The sequence below is a fragment of the Gorilla gorilla genome, chromosome 12 (genome assembly GCF_029281585.2).
Source record: "Gorilla gorilla gorilla isolate KB3781 chromosome 12, NHGRI_mGorGor1-v2.1_pri, whole genome shotgun sequence".
Lineage (NCBI taxonomy): Eukaryota > Metazoa > Chordata > Mammalia > Primates > Hominidae > Gorilla > Gorilla gorilla.
Genome location: NC_073236.2, coordinates 37,373,330 through 37,396,601, shown reverse-complemented (window position 1 = coordinate 37,396,601; position 23,272 = coordinate 37,373,330). Strand labels below are relative to the sequence as shown.

Here is a 23,272-nt window from a genome sequence, read left to right as displayed (position 1 = left end):
CTACTCAGGGGGCTAAGGCAGGAGAATCGCTTGAACGTGGAAGGCAGGCGGTGGTTGCAGACAGCCAAGATCGCACCATTGCACTCCAGCCTGGGCGACAGAGCGAGACTCCATCTCAAGGAAAAAATAAAGAAAAGAAAAGCGCTTAGCAGTTGAGTGACTGAATTAGGTGGGTTGGGTGTCACCAGTGGACAAAACAGAAAGGACAAATGTATAGAAATACACGTGTCCAGTTTGGGAGACTGTGAGCAGGCCAAGCTCCAGATGGCACTGCCAGCTGCCTGCTAGATGTCTCCTGCCAGAGAGCTCAGTGCCAAGTGTCCAGTGCAGACTTGGCATTGTTCCGCTACCCCTACCTGCTCCTCCTCCTCTGTTCTACCCCTGGATCCCTGCCCTGGCCAACCTCCTAGCCACCTCCCCATCCCTGCCCCAGCAAGTCTTCATTCAGCATGTATGTGAGGACCTTTGAGACACTTCTCCCAGATGCTTACTCCCAAGAAGTGTATTCAGTGACCAGCCATGACAGTAGAGTAGCCATATGAATGTGTTTTCCTCTATCAGCCACTAAACTGTGATTTTGAGACAGCAGAGCCCACACAATTCATCCTGCTATCATCCCCTACCCCCCTGCACCTAGCAGAGTGCCTTGGTACATCATAGATATTTGTTTGTTTTTGAGGCGGAGTCTTGCTCTGTGGCCCAGGCTGGAGTGCAGTGGCGCAATCTCAGCTCACTGCAACCTCCTCCTCTCGGGTTCAAGCGATTCTCCCGCCTCAGCCTCCAGAGTAGCTGGGATTACAGGTGTGCACCACCACACCTGGCTAATGTTTGTTTGTATCTTTGGTAGAGACAGGGTTTTGCCATGTTGTCCTGACTGGTCGCGATCTCCTGACCTCAAGCGATCTACCCACCTCGGCCTCCTAAAGTGCCGGAATTCCAGGTGTGAGCCACCGTGCCTGGCCACATCATAAACATTTGGTGAAAGGGCAAACCTAGGGAATGTTCAAAAGCTAGAAGGTGACTTCAGTCCAGATGTCTCGTGACCCATCTCTGATTTGCCCCCCAGGAACCTGGAGCCTCACCCCTTGGACTCACTCCAGGGGCTCAGCGCATACCAGAATTGAGTACAGGGTGAGGGACGACAGAGCCACGTTCACGTTCAGGAGTGGGAAGCATTACTGGACTAGGAGAATGCAGCCGGAGGATATGGATTTTCTTTGCTATTTGGCTAAGCAAATACTATTCGAGTTAGAAATGGCAGATATCATGTATTTATTTATTTGGATATAGGATGAGTTCCCCACCCTTGGATTTTATTTCGTTCAAAGGAATGCTAAAGTTACATGATGGAACGGAGAATCCTTGATTTATATAGAGACCATGAATGGAATTTTTCCTTACATCAGTTGCTCAGGATAGCACACCTAGCATGTGTGGCATTCTTAACAACTCTTTCTGTCCCCTAGAATTCTTCAACGACCTGGATCTGCTCATGGGGCCGGTCACCCTGCACAGCAGCATGGAGCACCTGGTCCAGTACTCCCAACAGGGCCTGCACTGGCTGCGGAACAGCGCCCACCTGTCATAGGGACCTCACCCTGGGGCCAGATTGGGCTCTGGTCTCCACAGATGGCTCAACGTTTTTGGACACTGTGCTACTGAAATTCCCAGCCACAGCATTTATCAGACTGCAGTGAACATTTCCTCAGCATTGAACAATGATCTTTTGCAGGGCATGTGTGTTTGTATGTGTGGGTATATAAGAAGCTGCCTGTGTATGTGTGTAAGATACACAGCTCTTCAGAACACACCTTCTTTGTCTAGTTTCCATAATCCCAGGCTAGACAAAGTGGTCAGAGGTTTCTGATCAGAGGAAGTACACACACACACACACACACACACACACCGTACACTCACACACAATCACAGGCACACACTTTCTATTCCATTCCAGTGCTAAACCATGACTTCTTAGAAAATTCAACCAAAATCTCATGGGTTAGTTAACCAGGTGCAATACAGCACACCAAAAGCTTGACTGCCAGTGAAGATGGACCTGCTCTTATACTGTTGATTACTTTCAGTATTAATATACTATTCCCCAATTATTTTTTGATTGGTATGTATTAATGGGTAATTGAATAATGAAAATAAGCCAGATATTTTTGTGCCGGAAGTTTACTAGATTGCATGTTACCAAATACCCTGCTCTTCCTCTAATTCCCTTCCCCCATCTGACTCTATTATCAACTAAATGCATTCCAGGCAAACAGATGGACACTCACAGCCCTTCCCAGCCCCACCTCCAAGTAGTATGCAAATGGCACTGAGATTTAGCAAAAACGCGGCGTCTTTGAAAGTTAACAGACACTAAGGTAGCAGTGCCTGTGTGTTGGAGCTCAGTTAGGAGTTGAAGTTTTCTGCACCTGTGATAACAAGCCCACCAGCCACATGCATTTCTTCTTCCTGCCACTGTGACTCGGTGGCTGTAGAGCCACATGGCATTTGTCAGCCAATCTGTTTCAAGTCTTTTCTTTCCACCAATAGCTTTCTTACAGATTTTCTTGGCTAAATGAGGCCATTACCTAGAATGTCCCTTCAGCAGGAGCCTGAATCCTTTGCTTACCAGGCTGAGAGCTATTTGCCGTGATAATGCTGATTCTCTCACTCCTCATGCAGAATGTGCACCTGCAGCCCTTTGACGCGTTTTGATTTGGGGGTGATTTTTCAGGCTTTGATTAGCAGGCTGCTTGCAATGCAGAAGATCACAGTTCCTTTCTGGGGCAGCAGCAACCAGAGCCTCTTCCTGTGTCCTGTGTGTCTGGTATGTTTACACCTTGCTCTGAGTTTTTCTCTTGTTTTCTTTTTTTAATTAAGTTTACATTTTAGTTTCTTTGACATCTTGTTTACAGTTTTTGTCTGATGTTTTTTCTTTTGTAGTGTCTTATGCCCTAGATTTAGTCATCTTGTTAAATATATTTGGATATGAAATCTTGACGAAAAGAAAATAAGTCCTGAAAAAGAGGGTCTATCTTGCCACACGTTAAAAACAAAAATAATGTCCTTGAGGCCTCTTACTTGATAAAGTTGCACCAGGACGGTCTGAGAAAGGCAGGCGGTGTAATATGTGGTGCAATCCATTTTTTCAAGGTGATGACGGCACAAAATACTTAGACTAGATGCTGATCCATAAACATTCACTGATATTCTTACAGGTTGGGTTGCAGTGTTAACATTTTTGTTAGCCTGATCTGTAGGTGGGAAGTAAGATCATCGTAATTCCTTAGCTCTGAGCACTGATTCAAAATTGTATAAATGACTGAACAACTTAGATGATTTGAAATTAAATTGAAAATAAGAAGGGCTTGTGGAATTTGCATTTGGCTTTGGCCTTCAAGCATTTGGAAATATTAAGAGAATTTCCATTTTACATGTCTCCAACTGGGGTGCTTCTTACAACCCTTTCACTTTTTTTTGAGACGAGTTTCGCTCTGTTGCCCAGGCTGGAGTGCAGTGGCACGATCTCGGCTCACTGCATCCTCTGCCTCCTGGGTTCAAGTGATTGTCCCGCCTCAGCCTCCCAAGTAGCTGGGATTACAGGCATGCCCCACCATGCCCAGCTAATTTTTGTATTTTTAGTAGAGACTGGGTTTCACCATGTTGGCCAGGCTCGTCTCAAACTCCTGACCTCAGGTGATCTACCCACCTCCACCTTCCAAAGTGTTGTGATTACAGGCATGAGCCACCACACCCAGCCCTTTCACTAATTTTTGGCAGAGTTCACAATCCCATCCTATGTTAGAAACTTGAACCTAACTTAAGAAATTTTGAGCCATTTTTTTGGAGGACTGAGACTTTGTTCTACTTACTCTTGAAGAATTCTGATGAAATATTCAAACACATAAAGGGATGGCCCTGGAGGTCTGTCCTGCATACCTGGAGAGCTTCTCTGGTCCTGCCCACCTTGAAAGTTGCAGACTTTGTTGTAACATCTATGTGATGAGCTTCCCTGTGAAGCACCATTTGACAGGTGGGCCAGCAGTGTTTTATCAGCACTCTGATGGCCCACGTTTCCCAGGAAAACTTCTTGAAACTTACCGTTGTGGGCAGTGGTCAGAGCATGTAGTTCTTATGACTGTCTTGTTTCATCTGTGGAGCACGTGTGGAGCACATTGGTACAGCAGTTTCTGTGGGGTTTGGCATGGGTGATTTTGGTTAGTAACCATCCTCCAGTTGTTGCTTGTGAAAGTCATTCATAACTTGTTCCTTTTACTTAGTTTTGTTGTTACTGCTGTTGTTGTTGGTTTGGTTTGGTTTTGAGACCAGGTCTGGCTCTGTGGCCCAAGCTGGAATGCCGTGGCGCGATCATGGCTCCCTGCAGCCTCAAACTCCTGGGCTCAAGCAATCCTCCTGCCTCAGCCTCCCAAGCAGCTGGGAAGATAGGCACATGCCACCACACCCGGCTAATTTTTTCTTTATTTTTTTTGTAGAGATGGGGTTTCACTATGTTGCCCAGGCTGGTCTCAAACTCCTGGGCTCAAGCGATCCTTTGGCCTCAGCCTCCCAAAGTGCATGAGCCACCATGCCTGGCCTGTTTAGTTTTGTTTCAAGTTGAAATACCTTTCTTGTGTTTTCTAATTAGAAAAGTAATATCTACTCATTGTAAAAACTCAAACAGTGCAGAAATGTAGAAAGTAGAAAGTGTAAGTCCCTGGTTGTCCCTTCTGCCTGAGACAACCACTGCTCACAGTTTGATGTATATCCTTCCAGAGACTCTCAAATTTAAGCAAATAATTTTTATTACCATGTCTTTTTATTTGAAGACGTACATTTGCCTCCAAAGTTCAACACAAGTTCAACTGACCATATCCTTCCATGACCTGAATAGATGCTATCCTTTATCACGATGTTCAATTGCCTTTGAAAGAGAGTAGCCCAGGTATATTCCTGATCAAAATTTGGCATTTTTGATGATACTACTCTACACAGATCAGACTCACGTGCAGAATCGTGCCTGGAGAGAGAGGTTTGGTTAAGACAGAGATTTCTGGAAACATTCAAATTGCAAATGGAAACTTGAAACCCACAATCTAATGAGGAATGTACTGGAAAAATAATCTGAAGAGTTGACAAATTGTGTACTAGATTGAACACATGGAATGCAATGCAATGAGACTTTCTGCACTAAAATTTATCCTCATATGTACAACAATGATGTGTGTATTATATAACAGTGATGTGTACATTTCTGACACCCCATACATAATATACACAGTTTGTATAAATGCATACATTTAAAAATATATATGTACAATACAGCTAACATAAAACTGTAGTACGCCTGAAGGATATTACTAGTGCCTAATATTGAGTATGAGTCACTGCGTGTTCGCATCAACTTGGAAGTGCAGTAATTGTTATAAAATTAATCAGTGCAGCCAACATTATTTATGAATCACATCTTTGAAACTGTGCAGTAGCATATACATATATATTTTTAAATAACATTTTTCACAGTTTTCCAGAGTTACTGTTGAAATCTGCATCACCAAAAAAAAAAAAAAAAAGCAAGATTTTTTTAACAATGTAGACACTCTTCAGACCCAGTAATCTGCGTGTGATTTCCTATTTGTAGATTCCCAAGAGACTTTAGCAGTCACCAGCCTTAATGCATGTACAGGATATTATTGTGACTTAATTTATCTGCAGTTTTTAATCCATGTGAAATTGGAATTTATAAACGGACTTGGATTAAATATGTCTGCCTTTCTAAGGTTGCAAATGTTACATTAAATGATTTATGTTGTAAATGAGAGAAGCTGAGTTGTACGTAAAAGACATCCACCAATTTCTGTGAATATTTTTACAAGGAAACTTGAGAATCAAAATACGTTCGAGTCAGTTGTTCTGGCTCCCAGTTTATAATCTCTCTAAAAGCAATCTTTTTGTTTCACAAATGGCTTAAATGTAGCTCCCACAGATTATCAGTATGAAGTCTGACATTTTTCATGGAAAAGAAGTATGTTTTTCTTCATTATAACTATAGTTTACTATTTGTCTTTGCTATTTCCTGATACATACACATACGCACACATGCGCGCACATGCATGCACGTATGCACATGCACGCTCCCAGTGTCCCAGTGAAGGCTCAACAGGAAGCTTGAGAAGGTCATCTCAATGGCCACAGGGTTCCTGTTCAACCAGTAGCCCTGGGATGCCGCTTTGCTTGTCATTCTTTAGTGTCACAAGTTAGTTCCCTGACTTGTGTGCAGTCAGAGAACTGCACACAACTGAAACCAACATGGTGGAATCATGTTTGCAATATTTGGTTGAGTAAAATAAGATAATTTTGAACTAAAGAAGACGGAGGCATTAGACCAGTGGCTTGACATGAAGCATCCCCTATGTGGGAGGGTAAGTTTGTTAACTTCATTTTTAGTCTTATCTCCAACCCTTTTCCTTATCCTCCTCCCCAAACTAAAGAAGCAGAAACAGCAACAAAAGCAAAACCATCCCTTCACCCGGTCCAGCCCATGTCCTTAGATTCAAATATCCTTTGTCTTTTTTACATTATACCATCTGACATAATTCACTCGTGTCTAGACAGAAAAATGCAGAAAGGGTTTGTTTGCAGATGGGCAGTTCAGTTGAGTCCTCATTAACCAAGCAGAGGGGTGCAGAAGAAGCCTGACTCAGGGTCACCATGGAGAACTCCTCATCCCAGAGATGGGTGGGACAGGGACTTGGCTTTGCTTCACCAACCACTGAGCTTGATACTCTTTCAGAGGTGGTTTGTGCTAAGAAACACCCAGCAGTCTTTCAAGAACGTTCTCTTCTGCAGCTTTGCCTACTACACAGCTGAAGTCTGTCCCTATAAGAATTATATTTGTAAGAAGTAATACATTTTCGAAGAAACCCGGATCAAGTGGAATCTTGAAAGTTTTTTTTAATGAAAGGGGAAAAACAACCTGACCACATAAACTGCACTTCCAACCATTTGGAACCAGAGTTTATGTCCTCGTTTTCCCATTCTCAGAAGAGCACAGTTTTTCAATATTACAACTTCCTGGCAGATAGCACAAGAAATGTTCAGACTTGAGATTTGTGTTCCCTTTGTCCAGATTATTCTGTATATGTCACCAAAGGGGTTAACTTGTTTGCTTGGCATGAGGAAAATTATAAACTCCGTTCTCAAACTAATTACATCTGACCACGGTTTTGGTTTTTATTATTTTAATTGGCACTCTGAGGCAGCGGGGGGTAAATTTTGTGTTGGCTGCAAGGGGATTTAGGTTCACAGCTCTTACAGTAATAGGAATCAAGGGATTAAATCTCTGTGTGTTACTTTGAAAATCCACCTCTTACAGCCAATTTTATAGACATTGATCTGAGGGTTGAATTCAGGGCACTAATTGCCAGTCAATACAAGGGTCAGCATTTGTGTTAAAGCACCAGGGGTATTGATGTAGCCTGAAAAGCTGAATCAGGGACTTGGGTTTTGTTTTGTTTTTATTTTTTTTACCCATTTTTAAAATAGGAAAGCTCATCCAGAAATACTTGGATCTAGACATGATATAACATAGCACCAATGTTTAGGATTTTTAGAGTGCTGTTGGGTAATTAAAATAATATCAATGTTCTAGTTTCTTTATCATTGCTTCTTCAATTTTCCATAAAACAAAACTGAATTTTCCCCAGTATTCAGGATCCCTTTATTTCTAGATGCCCATAGGAGCAAAAAGAAAATACTCAGCAGTGAGGAATGTGCATTACTTCACTAAGCAGCATTCCATCCACGGGATCCAAGGGTATCTGACTTTTCAAAGAACATTCTTGGAGTCTCCCATCTTACCTTCATCTGTAGCATGAGTGATCACAAAGCCCAAAGGATGGCCATGTAGCTGAGATGTCTGTAATTCTAAGCATGTGTCACATGGATCTTACTTACAGACACTTCCATAGCATCACCAGCCATCTCTGAGGCCTCTTTAAATGGTGACATAGCAGCATTGACACTTTTGAGTAATTTGCAAACTGATTATTAATCCCTTGAAGTTCCCAGGGCTTCACACACACACACATCCTCCTCTGTGGGCGGGGTTGATCTTTTGTTCCTTTAGAGTTTTTCCTTGTAAGTTCTGTAAGTCGGATTTCATTTCTTGACTCCTTACTATTAATAGAACAGTTGTTAGCAACAGTGGAGGCTTTAAGGAAATAGAGCTCCAGTGTAAGAATGCACTCATGTTGGGGCCACGCAGTTGGAACAGTAGCTGGAGTGCCCAAGCACCCTCTTCCTTTGTCCTGCTGCACCGGGTCTTTGAATAAAGCTCCTCTCTGTGCCTCAGTTTTCTCTATGTGAAGTGTAACTCAACATGTCAATCACCTTACTGAGCAACTGTGAGGAGCAACAGATCTGGGCAAGCTTTTTGAGATACCCAGGTGTCACACTTGACAGGGTTTTAAACATTAGGAACAGAGGCAAAGGAAATATATTATGTCTGCAGGCACCAAGGTGCAGACATGTACAATGTGGGAGATGGAATTTTCTCCTAGGGTCTAGATTGGACTAGGATCTAGCAGACCAAGAGGATGACAGCAGGGTAGCCATACCCACCCCCATGAGATGGGAGAGAGACAGGACTAGCCAGGGAAGACGCCAGCGAGGGAGCTCCTTCACCTGTGTGGCTACCACTTTGAGTCCTTCCTGGCTGCAGGCAGAGTTCTAACAGACCAAGGCGGGCAGGGCAGCAGGGCTACCTAATACCCCACTGTGGGTGGTACGCCCCATCCTCCTCCTCCTCATCACACCCTAGTTTTAAGAAATCAGAGGGGCTGGGCACTGTGGCTCATGCCTGTAATCCCTGCACTTTGGAATGCCGAGGCAGGCGGATCACCTGAGGTCAGGAGTTTGAGACCAGCCTGGCCAACATGATGAAACCCTGTCTCTACTAAAAATGCAAAAAATTAGCCAAGCATGGTGGTGGGCACCTGTAATCCCAGCTACTTGGGAGGCTGAGGCAGAAGAATCTCTTGAACTCAGGAGGCAGAGGTTGCAGTGAGCTGAATTTGTGCCACTGCACTCCAACCTGGGCAACAAGAGCAAAACTCCACCCCAAAAAAAGAAAAAAAAAGCAGGGGCTATCCAGATGGGAAGGGGAAGAAGCAACATGGAGTCCAAGCTTCCAATGGCTGCCATCTTCCATGAGAAAATAGCATATGTACTACACACCATGCTACAAGCGTCACCAGAGGCCTGTGGCACAGTCAGGCTTCCTGTGCCCCCATGGTGAGTTCTCTTCATGTGGATCTTGTGCCTCTGATGGTAATTTTTGTTAGGGGGTGGGGGTAGGAGGTGGAGGACAGCTGCTCAGGGAGGTTCGTCTCTGAGAAAGGAGATCTGTCATAAGGGACTTAGGTATGTCATGCATGAGCTTCGGGAAAGAAAGAGGAAACCTCTCTTGAGAAAATGGATGTTTTTCTTTTCCTCTGGGGGTTAGGTGGTTGCATCAACATAACTATTTAATTGTAGGAGAAACTTGTAGAGAGGAAAATCAACATATGATCTCACTGATCTTTGTGATGCCCAATGACTGGACATTCTAGCCCCAAACATGCAGACAAAGACTAGAAATCCAACTAATGATCTGGATGTTGCATACCACTAGGGTCAAAGCCCTAAATGGTGGATTGAAATTTTTAGCTGTTGTATTTTTTAGGCACAGGGCCAGTGTGTCTGCCTTGCATCAGTAAATCAGTGCTTTGAGCTTAACCAAAGTACTCATGACATACTGAAGAGTCCCTTCTTTTCATACTCACTGGAAATCCCTTTCCTAACCTTTCTCTAGTTAAAAAAAATAAAAAATAAAAAAAAAAGGAACCATGGCTGGAGATGATGAAAGGTTCAGCCTGATTTATGCCTAACTTAATACTAATGTCATTTTCACAGGTGCACGAGACCTTGCCCAGTGCAAGCAAATTCCAAGTAGTTGGCTAAAAACTTCTAGAGTGGCAACAAAAAAAAAAAAAATTTTTTTTTTTTTTGAGAGCCTCATTCTGTCACTCAGGCTAGGGTGCAGTTGCACAATCTCAGCTCACTGCAACCTCCCCCTCCTGGGTTCAAGCAATTCTCCTGCCTCAGCCTCCCAAGTAGCTGGGATTACAGGCGCCTGCCACCACATCCGGCTAATTTTTGTATTTTTAGTAGAGATGGGGTTTCACCATGTTGGCCAGGCTGGTCTCGAACTCCCGACCTCAGGTGATCTGCCCGCCTCTGCCTCCCAAAGTGCTGGGATTACAGGCGTGAGCCACAGCACCCAGCCTGGCAACACAATATTTATTAGCAGGAGGAAATACACCAGGTGGACACTTGGACTTCACCCTTTCTCAGGCAGGGTGCTAAGGAACAGATACTCCTGTTACAGTGTAACAGTGTTACAGTGTAAGTCTCTTGCTTACACAATTCTGTAAACATCTAAAGTCCCTCGCATGAAGTCTGCCCCAGTCAGTGAAGGAATTTAAAATTCCACCATTTTTTTATGCTGTGTGTGTCATCTTGGAGGTTTATTCATGGAGCTAGCAACTCTGCTTCAGTATTCTGATATCAAAGGCCTAGTGTGTCACATCAAACACCGTTTCAAATTCTGCGTTTTGGTCTTGGGAAAGCTGTCAGCAACTTGGGAGCCAGCTTATCTCCCTCGAGAATTTTCCAGGTATCCAGCTTTGGCAGTCACAAAAACAAATTATAGGATCTTCAGCATCAATCTTAGGATGGTTTCAAGAATTGAAGAGGATTTTAAGTAGGACAATTCTGTATAGTAATTTATGTCATGAAAATGTACATATTGTAGCATTGATGAAAATGCTGTTTATTAGGTCCAATACCATTTTCATATCTCTTCTAGTTATTCTCTATTAAAGTAGATCAAGTTCATTTTGTTATGTGATATTCATTTGGGGCTTCTTGTTAGTGCATTTGGATGTGATTGTGGAGAAAGTCCAGAATCTGTGTTGATAGTCACTATTTTAATCCAAGTAGCCGTAATGGCTCTGTTAAGCAGCAACATTACAAACACTACTGCTGAGAAAGTTGCAGGCTCCTATCTGTGTCTCTGAGTATGTGGGGAAAAAAAAAATTAATCCAAGCAATTCATTAAAGACCAGTGGCTTTAGTAAGAATCACTTCTTCCAGCCTTCTCAAAATCCGTGAATACTTCTTGCAAGGAAACTTTATTTTTTTTTCTACTCCAAAACATTATATATGATAAAAATTTATTTTAAGGCATTCATATAAATAGACTGGAAAGTACATGCATCAAAATATTTCACTGTTTGGAAGATTGGTATTTTCTTTTGTGCTTGTCTCTGTTTTCCAAATTTTCTGCAATGAGCTTGTGATTCTTCTGAAATTAGAAATTCTAAAAACCAGGCTGAGACAGAATTGCTTGAACCCGGAAGGCGGAGGTTGCAGTGAGCCGAGATCACGCCACTGCACTTCAGCCTGGGCAACAGAGCGAGACTCCGTCTCAAAAAAAAAAAAAAAAAAAAAGAGAAAAGAAAAAGAAATTCTAAAAACCAGGCTGAGGCAGAAGAATTGCTTGAACCTGGAACACGGAGGTTGCAGTGAGCTGAGATCGCACCACTGCACTTCAGCCTGGGCAACAGAGCGAGACTCCGTCTCAAAAAAAAAAGAAAAAAATTCTAAAAACCTACAATAAATGTTGTTTTCTTCATAAAAGCACATCTACACATAACTATGAGGACATTGCGCATAGTTCTGGTGTAGTAATGTGCAAAAATAATTTGCAGTCTGCGGTGAGGTTGCAAAGTATATCAGCTGAAACAGTGACCTTTTAAGTCTTCCTAGGAAGTTTAAGTGGATCCCTCCCCCTAAGCAGGCCATATCTCTTATTCCTGTTTAGGAATCCCATCTCCCAGTCTGCTTCTAAGATATCTGCACACCTGGAACCTAAAATCTTCACTTTGGGGGTTACCCATATCTGCATGAGGCAGTGCAAATGTTAAACCCCCTTTCTCTCTCTCTCTCTCATGTCACCACAGTTGCATTTATCATATTGCAAAGAGAACTCCACATTCAAATCATGAATAATTTAATAGTGAATTATTTTGGCACAATCTTAGGAAGGAGTGGAGAACACATCTAATATTAAGAATTTGTCTAGAAGGATCTTGTATTTTGTCTGAGTCTAAAATTTACAAGTGCAAAGATGATGGAGTCTTTGACCACTTACTTTACTGTTTGGAGATTTTGCTGTTTCTATAAATTCACCTGAAACTCATGCAGTGCAGTTCCTGGGATGGGGAAACATCTTACTGTACCGTAACAGAATGAGCCTTAAGGATTTGTAAGCATAAGCACTTTTATATTTAAAGGGAAATATTAATTCATCAGTGAAATTACTTTTTTAATGTCTCAATAAGCCTTGAAATCAACATCACTCTGTCTCTAAAACATCCTAGTGTCTCTTCCTTAAACTTCTTTCCAAGTAAAATGTTGTCCTTTCACATGTGTTACATTTTGTCTTAAATATAATCAACTAATCATAAAAAAAACTACCTTTTCCCCTACAAAAGTATGAATCCACCCGACCTACTAAAATGGGCAACATCATTGTAAAGAAAGGAGCAGCAGCCAGGGGCAGTGGCTCAGGCCAGTTAACCCAGCCCTTTGGGGGTCTGAGGCAGGCAGCTCACCTGAGCCTAGGAGTTCAAGATTAGCACGGGGAATATGGCGAAACCCCGACTCTACAAGAAATACAAAAATTGGCCGGGTGCGGTGGCTCACGCCTGTAATCCCAACACTTTGGGAGGCCGAGGCGGGCGGATCACGAGTTCAGGAGATGGAGACCATCTTGGCCAACATGGTAAAACCCCATCTCTACTAAAATACAAAAAATTATCCGGGTGTGGTGGCACATGCCTGTAGGTCCAGCTACTTGGGAGGCTGAGGCAGGAGAATCGCTTGAACCCGGGAGGCAGAGGTTGCAGTGAGCTGAGATTGTGCCATTGCACTCCAGCCTGGTGACAGAGCAAGACTCTGTCTCAAAAAAGAAAAGAAAGAAACACAAGAATTAGCCAGGCGTGGTGGCACATCCCTGTGGTCCCAGCTACTCTACTAGGGAGGCTGAGGTAGGAGGATCACTTGAGCCCAGGAGTTCAAGGCTGCAGTGAGCTATTATCACACCACTGCACTCCAGCCTGGGCAACAGAGTGGGATCCTGTTTCAAAAAAGAAAAAGTAAAGGCACACCAATCTGAGAATACTCTTGGAAGGAAATGTTAAGTAAGTGTCACGTTAGAGTAAAAAAGAAACAACCTGTAATAGAGCCTGGAATATTCTTGCTAAAGGGGGTTTTTTGCTTTTATGTTTTTTTTTAATATGTCTAAGCTTTATTTACTGTAAAGCAGTGTGCAAATGTAAGCCGTTACTTTGTGACATGATTCAAATAACCAGCAGACAAATATTTAAAATATTCAATGCTGAACCCCAACATAAGCCATTTTTAGTTCACTACATTTCTTTCCCCTTTTCTTCTTTGAAATTTATTTTAAATCAAGTAATACAATACTGCTTTAAAAAAAGTACACAATATAAATAGATAAGAGTTCCCCTTTATCCCCATCCAGTGCGCCCCAAAGAGAGCCACACTTGTCTTGAGCTCCTGGCCGCAAGTGATCCTCCGCCTCAGCTTCCCAAAGTGCTGGGATTGCAGGTGTGAGCCACAGCACCCACTCTTGTCAATTAGATATATCTGTCCATATTCATTTACATGTCTGTGTGTGTGTGTATGTGTGTGTATTTAACACAAATAGCTTCACATTATACATGCTGTTTTGTGTTCTGAAACTTGCTTTTATCATTTAGTAGGAAATCTGGGACATTGTTCAGTATCAGTACAGAAAGATCTACTTCATTGCTTGGGACCTCTGCTCAGTATCTCTGTAGTACAATTCATCTTGGTTTATTTAACATTCCCTATTGATGGATATTTAAGTTGACTCATTATGTTTTTGAAAATTGATATATAATTCACAAAGCATAAAATGTATCTTTTACAGTGTAAAGTCCAGTGGTTTTTAGTGTATTCACAAGATTATGCAACCATCACCACTGTCTAATTCCAGAACTTTTTTTTTTTTTTTTTTTGAGATGGAGTTTCGCTTTTGTTGCCCAGTCTGGAGTGCAGTGGTGTGGTCTTGGCTCACTGCAACCTCCGCCTCCCAGGGTTCATGCAATTCTCCTGTCTTAGCCTCCCTAGTAGCTGGGATTACAGGCACCCACGATCACTCCTGGCTAATTTTTGTATTTTTAGTAGAGATGGGATTTCGCCATGTCAGCCAGGCTGGTCTTGAACCCCTGAACTCAGGTGATCCAACCACCTTGGCCACCCAAAGTACTGGGATTACAGGTGTGAGCCACCGCACCCAGCCTCCACAACATTTTTATCACCCCAGATAGAAACCCTGGACCCATTAGCAGTCATTCCCCAATCTCCCCTCCCCACAATCCCTGGCAACCACGAATCTAGTTTCCATCTCTATGGATTTGCCCATTCTGGACATTTCATATAGGTGGAATTATACAATATGTCTCCTTTTGTGTCTGACTTCTTTCACTTAGCACAATGTTTCCAAGGTTCATCCATATTGTAGCATGTTATTAGCACTTCATTTTTATTTACAGCTGAATATCTCCTTGCATGGAGAGAAACACATTGTTTTTATCTATTCATCAGTTGATGGGCATTGGGTTATTTCCACCTTTTGGCTACTATGAATAATGCCAGTATGAACATTCATAGCACAAGTATTTGTGTGAAGATATGTTTTGAATTCTCTTCAGTATATACCTAGGTGTGGAATGGCTGGGTCATGCTACCTGTATGTTTAGCCTTTTGGGAAACTGCCAACGCATTTTCTACAGGAGCAGCACCATTGTATATTTCCACCAACGAGGAATGGGATTTTCCATTTCTTCATGTCCTTGTCAACACTTGTTATTGTCCATCTTTTCTTATTCTAACTATCCTAGTAAGTGTGACGTAATATTGCATAGCAGTTCTGCTTTGCATTTCCCTAATACTAAGGATGTTGAGCATCCTTTTATATACTTATTGGCCATTTTATATCTTCCTTGGAGAAATGTTTATGCAAATCCTTTGCCCATTTTAAAATTAGATTATTTGTCTTTTTATTGTTAAGTTGTAAGGGTTGTTTTTATGTTCTGAATGCTAGATCCCTATCAGATATATGATTTGGAAATATTTTCTCAAATTCTGTGAGTTTTCTCTTCACCTTCTTGATACTGCCTTTGGTTGTGCAAAAGTTTCTCATTTTGATGAAATCTAATGTATCCATTTGAAATTTTGTCTCAGGCTTTCATGTCATATATAAGAAGGCTTTGTTCAACTCAAGGTTATGAAGATTTGCTCTTATATCCTCTTCAAGGACTTTTAAAGTTTTAGCTGTAGTATTTAGATCTGTGATTCATTTTAAGTTAATTTTTGTATATGGTGTGAGGTAGGGGTGCAGCTTCATTCTTTTGCATGTGGATATCCAGCTATCTCAGCACCATTTATTAAAAAGAGTATTCTCTCCCCACCCCCATTGAATTTTCTCGGCACCCTTGTCCAAAATGAATTGGCTGCACACACGAGGGCTTATTTCTGGACTCTCATTCCCATTCCAATAACCTCTATATCCATCCTTATGGCAGCACCACACCATCTTGATTACTGTAACTTTGTAGTAATATCTGAAATCAGGAAATGTGAGTCTTCCAACTTTGTTCTTCTTTTGCAAGATTATTTTGGGTTAAATGTTTCTTTTTAAATTAACTATCCATTGCATATCATATTTCCTATAAATGAACTTGTTCCAAACAGGGGACTATCTGTTCCAGTTTAAAAAAAAAAAAATACTGCATGCCTTAGTAGCATGGCTTACAGGACTGTATGAAAAGTACCGAATGACTTCATGAGCCTTTTCCTGCCAACCAAGTTCCTGACCATTCTCAGTCTCTGTTCTCCAAGAGACAAGGCCCATATGAGGGTTATTGGGCTGGTGTCCAGCTGCCCCCTGCCCACCAAGCTGCAGTGTTTTATATATGTAATATGTCTCCCCAAGCCATGGTGACCTGGGGGCAAATAGAAGCACAAAGCTGTTCCAGCAATTTTTATGACTGCAAACTCCAGCAGCTTCCCCCTGCCCCCCTGTCCCTGGTCCTTCACCCCTAGCTCCGGCCCTGCTGCACCCTGCATGGATTTGTTGCTTTGTACACTCTGTCCCGCCCAAAGGCACTGCCTGGAGTGGGTCTGACAGGTCATCAGAGGCAAAGGGCTGTGGCCACCTCTTCACTGCTTCCCTGCCCAGCATTCCTTCAGTGACTTCCAACTCTAGCCCAAAGTGTAGGGAGGGAGATTTTTCCTTCACTGGCTTGGATGTGCCTGGGATTGGGGTCCTAGCCTGGTGCTGACTCTGTCTTGGGGTGTCCTTAAAGTGTCTCTGGAAGAAAACTCTCTTCCTCCTGCCTCCTCCACTCCCATCACAGGGATCTCTCACCTGTGGTTCCCCAGACAGACAGAAGTATGCCAACTTGTATAGGCTGAGCATGTCCCCACAATTCACAGGCAGAAGTCCTGGCCCCCAGTGCCTCAGAATGTGACTGCATTTAGAGATTGGGCCTTTAAAGACGTAATTAAGTTAAAATGAGGCTGTTAGGGTGAGCCCTAATCCACTCTACCTGGTGTCCTTATAAGGAGATATGGACACACAGACAGCCACCAGGGGTGCACAGCACCAAGGAGCCAGGCCTGGAACAGATCCCTCCCTCACAGCCTTCAGAGGGGGCCAACTCTGCCAGCAACTTGATCTTGGACTTCCAGCCTCCAGAACTGTGAGACGGTCTATTTCTGTTGTTTAAGCCCCAGGTCTGTGGAATTTTGTTAGGGCAGCCTGAGCAAACAAATATCCAGCCCCTCCTCAGCATCTGGGCATCCTATGGGACCCCCCAGCTTCTCTCTGCTGAGGCCTCCACATCTCTCCAGGACACATCTTGGGCAGGACTGGAGGCCAGGCTCTCAATCAAGCCTAGACCAGCTCTCTTGCATGTGGCCCCACCTGATACACAGAAGGACATGTATTTGACCCAAGCAGGACAGGGGGGCACTGGTTACCTCCCAAACACATCCCTTCTCTGCTGCCACAGGCAGCTTTGACTTCCACACCTGTGAGTGTGAGAAATTATCCCACTCTGCAAGCTGCAGAAGCACAGGCCAAACTTTCTCCTCAGCGCTTCTCATTAGATGTGCTGGAACACAGAGAGCAGGGCTGAGACTCAGAACACAGCACCTCTTCCTGTCCGTAGTCCTAGCCCTTCCTGTGGCCTCTCCAGTGTCCTCTCCAGGCCAGAAGCAAGTCATCTCAACTCAGGTTCTGAAGCGCAGTTCTCTGCTATCTGCACTCCCTGCGTGGTAGGCCTCACCTCACTGTGGGACACGAGAGTGGTTGACACCTACTGTCTTGGGGACTCCTCAGAAAACAGAGTCCTACGTGAACCTCCCATTAAACTAGAATTGAGACCTGCGTGTCTTCAAGTGAGGCCTAATGACACCGTGGGGTTTGTCTCTCTTTGCAGCGCCCAGCAAAGTGACCACCCTTCAGGCAGAGGACAGGGCCAGCTGGTGGGAACAGAAACTGGTGCAGCCACTGTGGAAAACAGCTTAGCAGCTCCTCAAACAGTGAAACCCAGGTTACCATATGACCCAGCAATTCCACTCCTAGGTATATACTCAAGAGAATTGAAAGTATATATTCGCATAAAAATGTGTACATGAATTTTCATAGCAGTGTCATTCATAATAGTCAAAAAAAAGAAAACAGCCCATCAACTGATAAATCAATAAACAAAGTGGGTATGCCCATATAGTAGAACAAAAAAGGAATATTGATACATGCTACAACATGCAAGAACCTTGAAAACATTGTGCTAAGTACAAGAAGCCAGACACAAAATGCCACATGCTGTAAGATTCCATTCATATGAAATGTCCAGAATGGACAAATTCAGAGAGTCGGGAAGTGGATTGGTGGTTGCCAGAGGTCGGGGAAGGAGAATGGGGAGTGACTGCTGATGGAGACAAGGTTTCTTTTCAGGGTGATGAAAATATTCTGGAATTGAGTAGTGGGATGGTCGCATAACCTTGTGAATATACTAAAAATCACTGAACCCTATACATTTTTTTTTTGAGTCAGAGTTTCGCTCTTCTTGCCCAGGCTGGAGTGTAATGACACAATCGCAGCTCACTACAACCTCGGCCTCCTGGGTTCAAGTGATTCTCCTGCCTCAGGCTTCCGAGTAGCTGGGATTACAGGCATTCACCATCATGCCTAGCTAATTTTGCTAATTTTGTATTTTTAGTAGAGACGGGGTTTCTCCATGTTGGTCAGGCTGGCCTCGAACTCCCAACCTCAGGTGATCCACCCACCTCAGCCACCCAAAGTGCTGGGATTACAGGCATGAGCCACTGCACCTGGCTTTTTTTTTTTTTTTTTTTTTTGGAGACAGAGTCTTGTTTTGTCTGCCCAGGCTGGAGTGCAGTGGCACGATCTTGGCTCACTGCGACCTCTGCCTCCTGGGTTCAAGTGATTCTACCATCTCAGCCTCCCGAGTAGCTGGGACTACAGGCATGCGCCACCATGCCCAGCTAATTTTTGTATTTTTAGTAGAGATAGGGTTTCACCATGTTGGTCAGGCTGGTCTCAAACTCTTGACCTCAAGTGATCCACCCACCTTGGCCTCCCAAAGTGCTGGGATTGCAGGCGTGAGCCACCGTGACTGGCCAGGCTGGTCTTGAACTCCTGACCTCAGGTGATCCACCTGCCTCAGCCTTCCAAAGTGCTGGGATTACAGACGTGAGCCACTGCACCTGGCCTTGCTGTGGAACTCTAATTCAGGAGTATTTTCCTCAGAAGTTGGAAGAGATTGCTCCAGTTTCTTCTTGCATTCAGTACGTCTTTGTAGTAATACAGTCTCACCTCTCCCCACTCCCCTGACCGCAGAAGCATTTGGGGTTTTCTCTTTATCCCTGTTGTCTGAAATGTCACCATGCTGTAGCTTGCCCATGATTCTGCTCAGCCATTCCCGGGCACTTTCACTCTGGGGCTGTCACCTGCCCTTGCCCTGGGAGCCCATCCTCCGTGATTGCTCTGAGTACACTCTCTCTTCCGGTCCGTCTGTCTTGTCTTCTGAAGCTCTGTTAGATGCATGTTGGGAACTATAGGGTCTATCTTCGAATTCTCTTAACCATTTTCTGTACTCCCCATCTCCTTGTCCATTTTTGCTATTCTAAGAGCATCCTGTGGCTCAGCCTTTCAATTTATTCTATAATCTCCAATGCTTCTGCCCATTTACAGAGATTTTTATTTCAATCATCAAATTTGTCATTTCCAAGATCTCTAAAACATTCCTTTTTATGGGTGCAATATCATTTTACTTCTCTCCGAGGATTCTAATTATATATATGCCAAATCCTTGTGTGGGTTCCTCTATTAACACTGCTTCTTTGGATGTAAACTTTTCCATTTGTTAGGATTGATGCCTCTCTTATGGCTTTTCTCAAATGTTGAGAGGTTATTGGTGTGAGCTCAACTCTGGGATTCGGTTTGCAGCCTCTCCACCAATGCTCTTTCTATAGTCTGCATTTCACCTCCTGGACAGAAAGAGCATGCCATCCCTCCTGGGCATTGCCGGGGTGCCAGCGACCTCTCCATCCTAACCATCTGAACCCTCTGCTCTATACTAGGGGCTCACATCTTGCTGCCTGCTTCCTGGCCTGAGGATGGAGAAGTGGCTGCTCCTCTAGGGATCCTCCATGAGCATGAGCAGCCCATCCTTTAGGGTTTTTTTTTCTTTTTGTGCCTTTTTTTATTTTTTATTTATTTATTTTTTTAAGAGACAGGGTCTCATTCTTTTTGCTCAGGCTGGAATGCAGTGGTGTGATCATAGCTCACCATAGCCTTGAACTTCTGAGCCTCCTGAATAGCTGGGACTACAGGTGTGCCTCCACTGTGGCCAGCTAATTTTTTAATTTTTTATTTGTAGAGACAGTGTCTCCTTATGTTGCCTAGGCTGGTCTCAAATTCCTGGCCTCAAGTGATCCTCCCACCTCAGCCTCCCTAAGTGCTGGGATTACAGGCACGAACCACTGTAGCTGGCCCTTATATTTTTCATTCTGCATAGCCTCTGGACTGTGATTTCCTTCTTCACAATGATCCCAGACTTCTTCCATCTCTCAGAGGTGCCTCAAAGCTCCTGGACCTTTTAAGGCACCCTTTCTTGATTTTTAATGAAATCATGGATTTTATCATTATTATTATTTTTATTATTATTATTATTATTATTATTTCTCTATGGCTGTCTTGATCCTCTCTCTGCTTTAAAAACATCAGCCAAGCATGGTGGCTCCCGGCTGTAATCCCAGCACTTTGGGAGGCCGAGGTGGGCAGGTCACCTGAAGTCTCCTGCCAGTTCGAGACCAGCCTGGCAAACATGGTGAGACCCCATCTCTACTAAAAATACAAAAGAAATTAGCTAGGCATCATGTCACGTGCCTGTAATCCCAGCTACATGGGAGGCTGAGACAGGAGAACTGCTCAAACCCAAGAGGCAGAGGTTGCAGTGAGCCGATATCACACCACTGCACTCCAGCCTGGGAGACAGAGCAAGACTCTGTCTCAAAAAATAAAATAAAATAAAATAAATCAAATTTTAATGTTTGCCAGTGGCAGGAGAATTTCCATGTAAGCCTCAGACCTGACGCAGCTCAGACTTCCCACGGGGTGTTCTGCACGCTGGTGGGTGGGTTCCTTCTTCTTCTTTCTTTCTTTTTCTTTTTTTTTTTTCTTTTTTTTTTTTTTTTTTTTTTTTGGCTCACTGCAACCTCTGCCCCTGGGTTTAAGTGATTCTCCTGTCTCAACCTCTCAAGTAGCTGGGACCACAGGTGTGTACCACCACGCCCAGCTAATTTTTGTATTTTTAGTAGAGACGGGGTTTCACCATATTGGTCAGGCTGGTGTCGAACTCCTGACCTCAAGTGATGCGCCCACCTCAGCCTCCCAAAGTGCTGGGATTACAGGCATGAGCCACTGCACCCGGCCCCGTCTAACTTGCTTTCTGAGAGTGCCTTGGCCATCTGGGCACCTCACTGAGGCTGCAACCCTGCTGGCTGCCACCCTACTTGGCTCCAGCTCTGGCTACTCTGGCCTTCCTGGTTCACTTTGCTGTTCATTTCCGCTGGCTGCTTTGCCACGTCTCTGCTCAGTACATCCAGTGGGACCCTGGGGAGGTCTCTCCTCCCTGCGAGCTGTTTTTGGCCTTTGTTGTCTCAGCCACAGCTGTGAGTCTAGTGTGAGGTGGATTTTTGGCAGGCACTCCTAATTTAGCCTTTAAAAATATCCCCTTGAGGCAGAAATATTTTCTCTATCAGAGATCACGTTGAGACCATTTCTACTCTGGCCTTGAAACAGGTGCACTCAGAAGTCAGGCCAGATGGTTCCGACCCACTGCGGATCAACACAGTACATCCTATGCTGGGTATGAACCAGGAACCTAGTCCAGGAACAAGGGCAGAAGCCACCTTTTTTTTTTTTTTTTTTTTGAGGTGGAGTCCCGATCTGTCACCCAGGCTGGAGTGCAGTAGCTCAACCTCAGCTCACAGCAACATCTGCCTCCCTGGTTCAAGTGATTCTCCTGCCTCAGCCTCCCGTGTAGCTGGGATTACATGCTTGTGCCACCACGCCTGGCTAATTTTTGTGTTTTTAGTAGAGACAGGGTTTCATCATGTTGGCCAGGCTGGTCTGGAACTCCTGACCTCAGGCAATCCGCCCACCATGCCTGGCCAGAAGCCACTTATTTTTTAATTTTTTTTAATTATTATTATTTTTATTTTTTGAGACAGAGTCTCGCTTTGTCACCCAGTCTGGATTGCAGTGGTGCAATCTGAGCTCACTGCAAGCTCCGCCTCCCGGGTTCACGCCATTTTCCTGCCTCCGCCTCCCAAGTAGCTGGGACTACAGGCGTGCGCCACCACGCCCGGCTAATTTTTTGTATTTTTTGTAGAGACGGGGTTTCACCGTGTTAGCCAGGATGGTCTCGATCTCCTGACCTCGTGATACGCCTCCCCTGGGCCTCCCAAAGTGCTGGGATTACAGGCGTGAGCCACCGCGCCCGGCCAGAAGCCACTTATTAGTGCGGGGACACATGAGCCGGAGCAGCACAAGGAGGGTGGACTGAGCCACCTGGGCTGAGATGTGGCTTCTGACTCAGGACAGCCCAGAGTCCAGAGCCTGGGGCGCATGGCATCAGCCATGGGCAGGAAAAGGCTGAGGGATGAGGAGCAGGTAAAAGGGTGCAGTCCTCCCCCTGGGACCCATTCTCAATGAGCCTGCTGACCAGAGAGGAGCAGTTCCACATTTAGTCATTGTGCCGTTAAGAAAGCAGCCATTGGCCGGGAGCGGTGGCTCATGCCTGGAATCCCAGCAGTTTGCGAGGCCGAGGTGGGCGGATCACCTGAGGCCAGGAGTTCCAGACCAGCCTGGCCAACATGGTGAAACCCCCGTCTCTACTAAAAATACAAAAATTAGCCAGGCATGGTGGCGGGTGCCTGTAATCCCAGCTACTCGGGAGGCTGAGGCAGGAGAATCGCTTCAACCCAGGAGGCATAGCTTGCCGTGAGCCGAGATCAGCTTGGGCAACAGAGTGAAACTCCATCTCAAAAAAAAAAAAAAGCAGCTATTTAGCCTGGGACATGTCAAATGTGGTACATGGAGACATCGACATTGGTGGCTGATGTCATCACAATACACTGAGGGTTATTTGTGCTAAATAAGGCAAGACCCACGGCAGGGGGCCAGGGCACTGAGTGGACAGGTGGATGCCTGAGCCTGGCCGCCAGAGCATGGGACCAGCCTCCTGGGGAGGCGAAGGCAGCAACAGCCAGTATGTGGTTCATGAAGTGCCGGGAAGAATGCTGCTCCTCCCTCAGGGACCAAAAACTCCTGGAGGTCCACCTCCAGACTCCTCTTTGTAAAAACCCACATTCCCGGTTCACACACGAGTCCCTGGCACCTCCGTGACATCCCATCACTCTGTCTTTTTGATTGACAGGAGGAGACCACTGCCCCAGCACTTGCCCCCTAACAAGCCATTAACCTCCAGTTGTTTGGCTGGAAAATGGGACCTTGATCCCAGAGAGA

At 44.5% G+C, this 23,272-nt stretch overlaps 1 protein-coding gene across 10 annotated transcripts in view; it reads left to right on the top strand.

The window, feature by feature from the left end:
• The window catches only part of AFF3 (ALF transcription elongation factor 3), a 569,022-nt gene extending 561,819 nt beyond the window's left edge, over window positions 1-7,203 (top strand). For all 10 annotated transcript variants that reach the window (XM_063695620.1, XM_063695617.1, XM_063695621.1 and 7 more), the window contains one exon: window positions 1,467-7,203. In XM_063695620.1, the coding sequence (XP_063551690.1) occupies window positions 1,467-1,588 (122 nt within the window). In that variant the 3' untranslated portion in view covers window positions 1,589-7,203. The remainder of the gene's footprint in view (window positions 1-1,466) is intronic.
• Window positions 7,204-23,272: the final 16,069 nt, after the last annotated feature.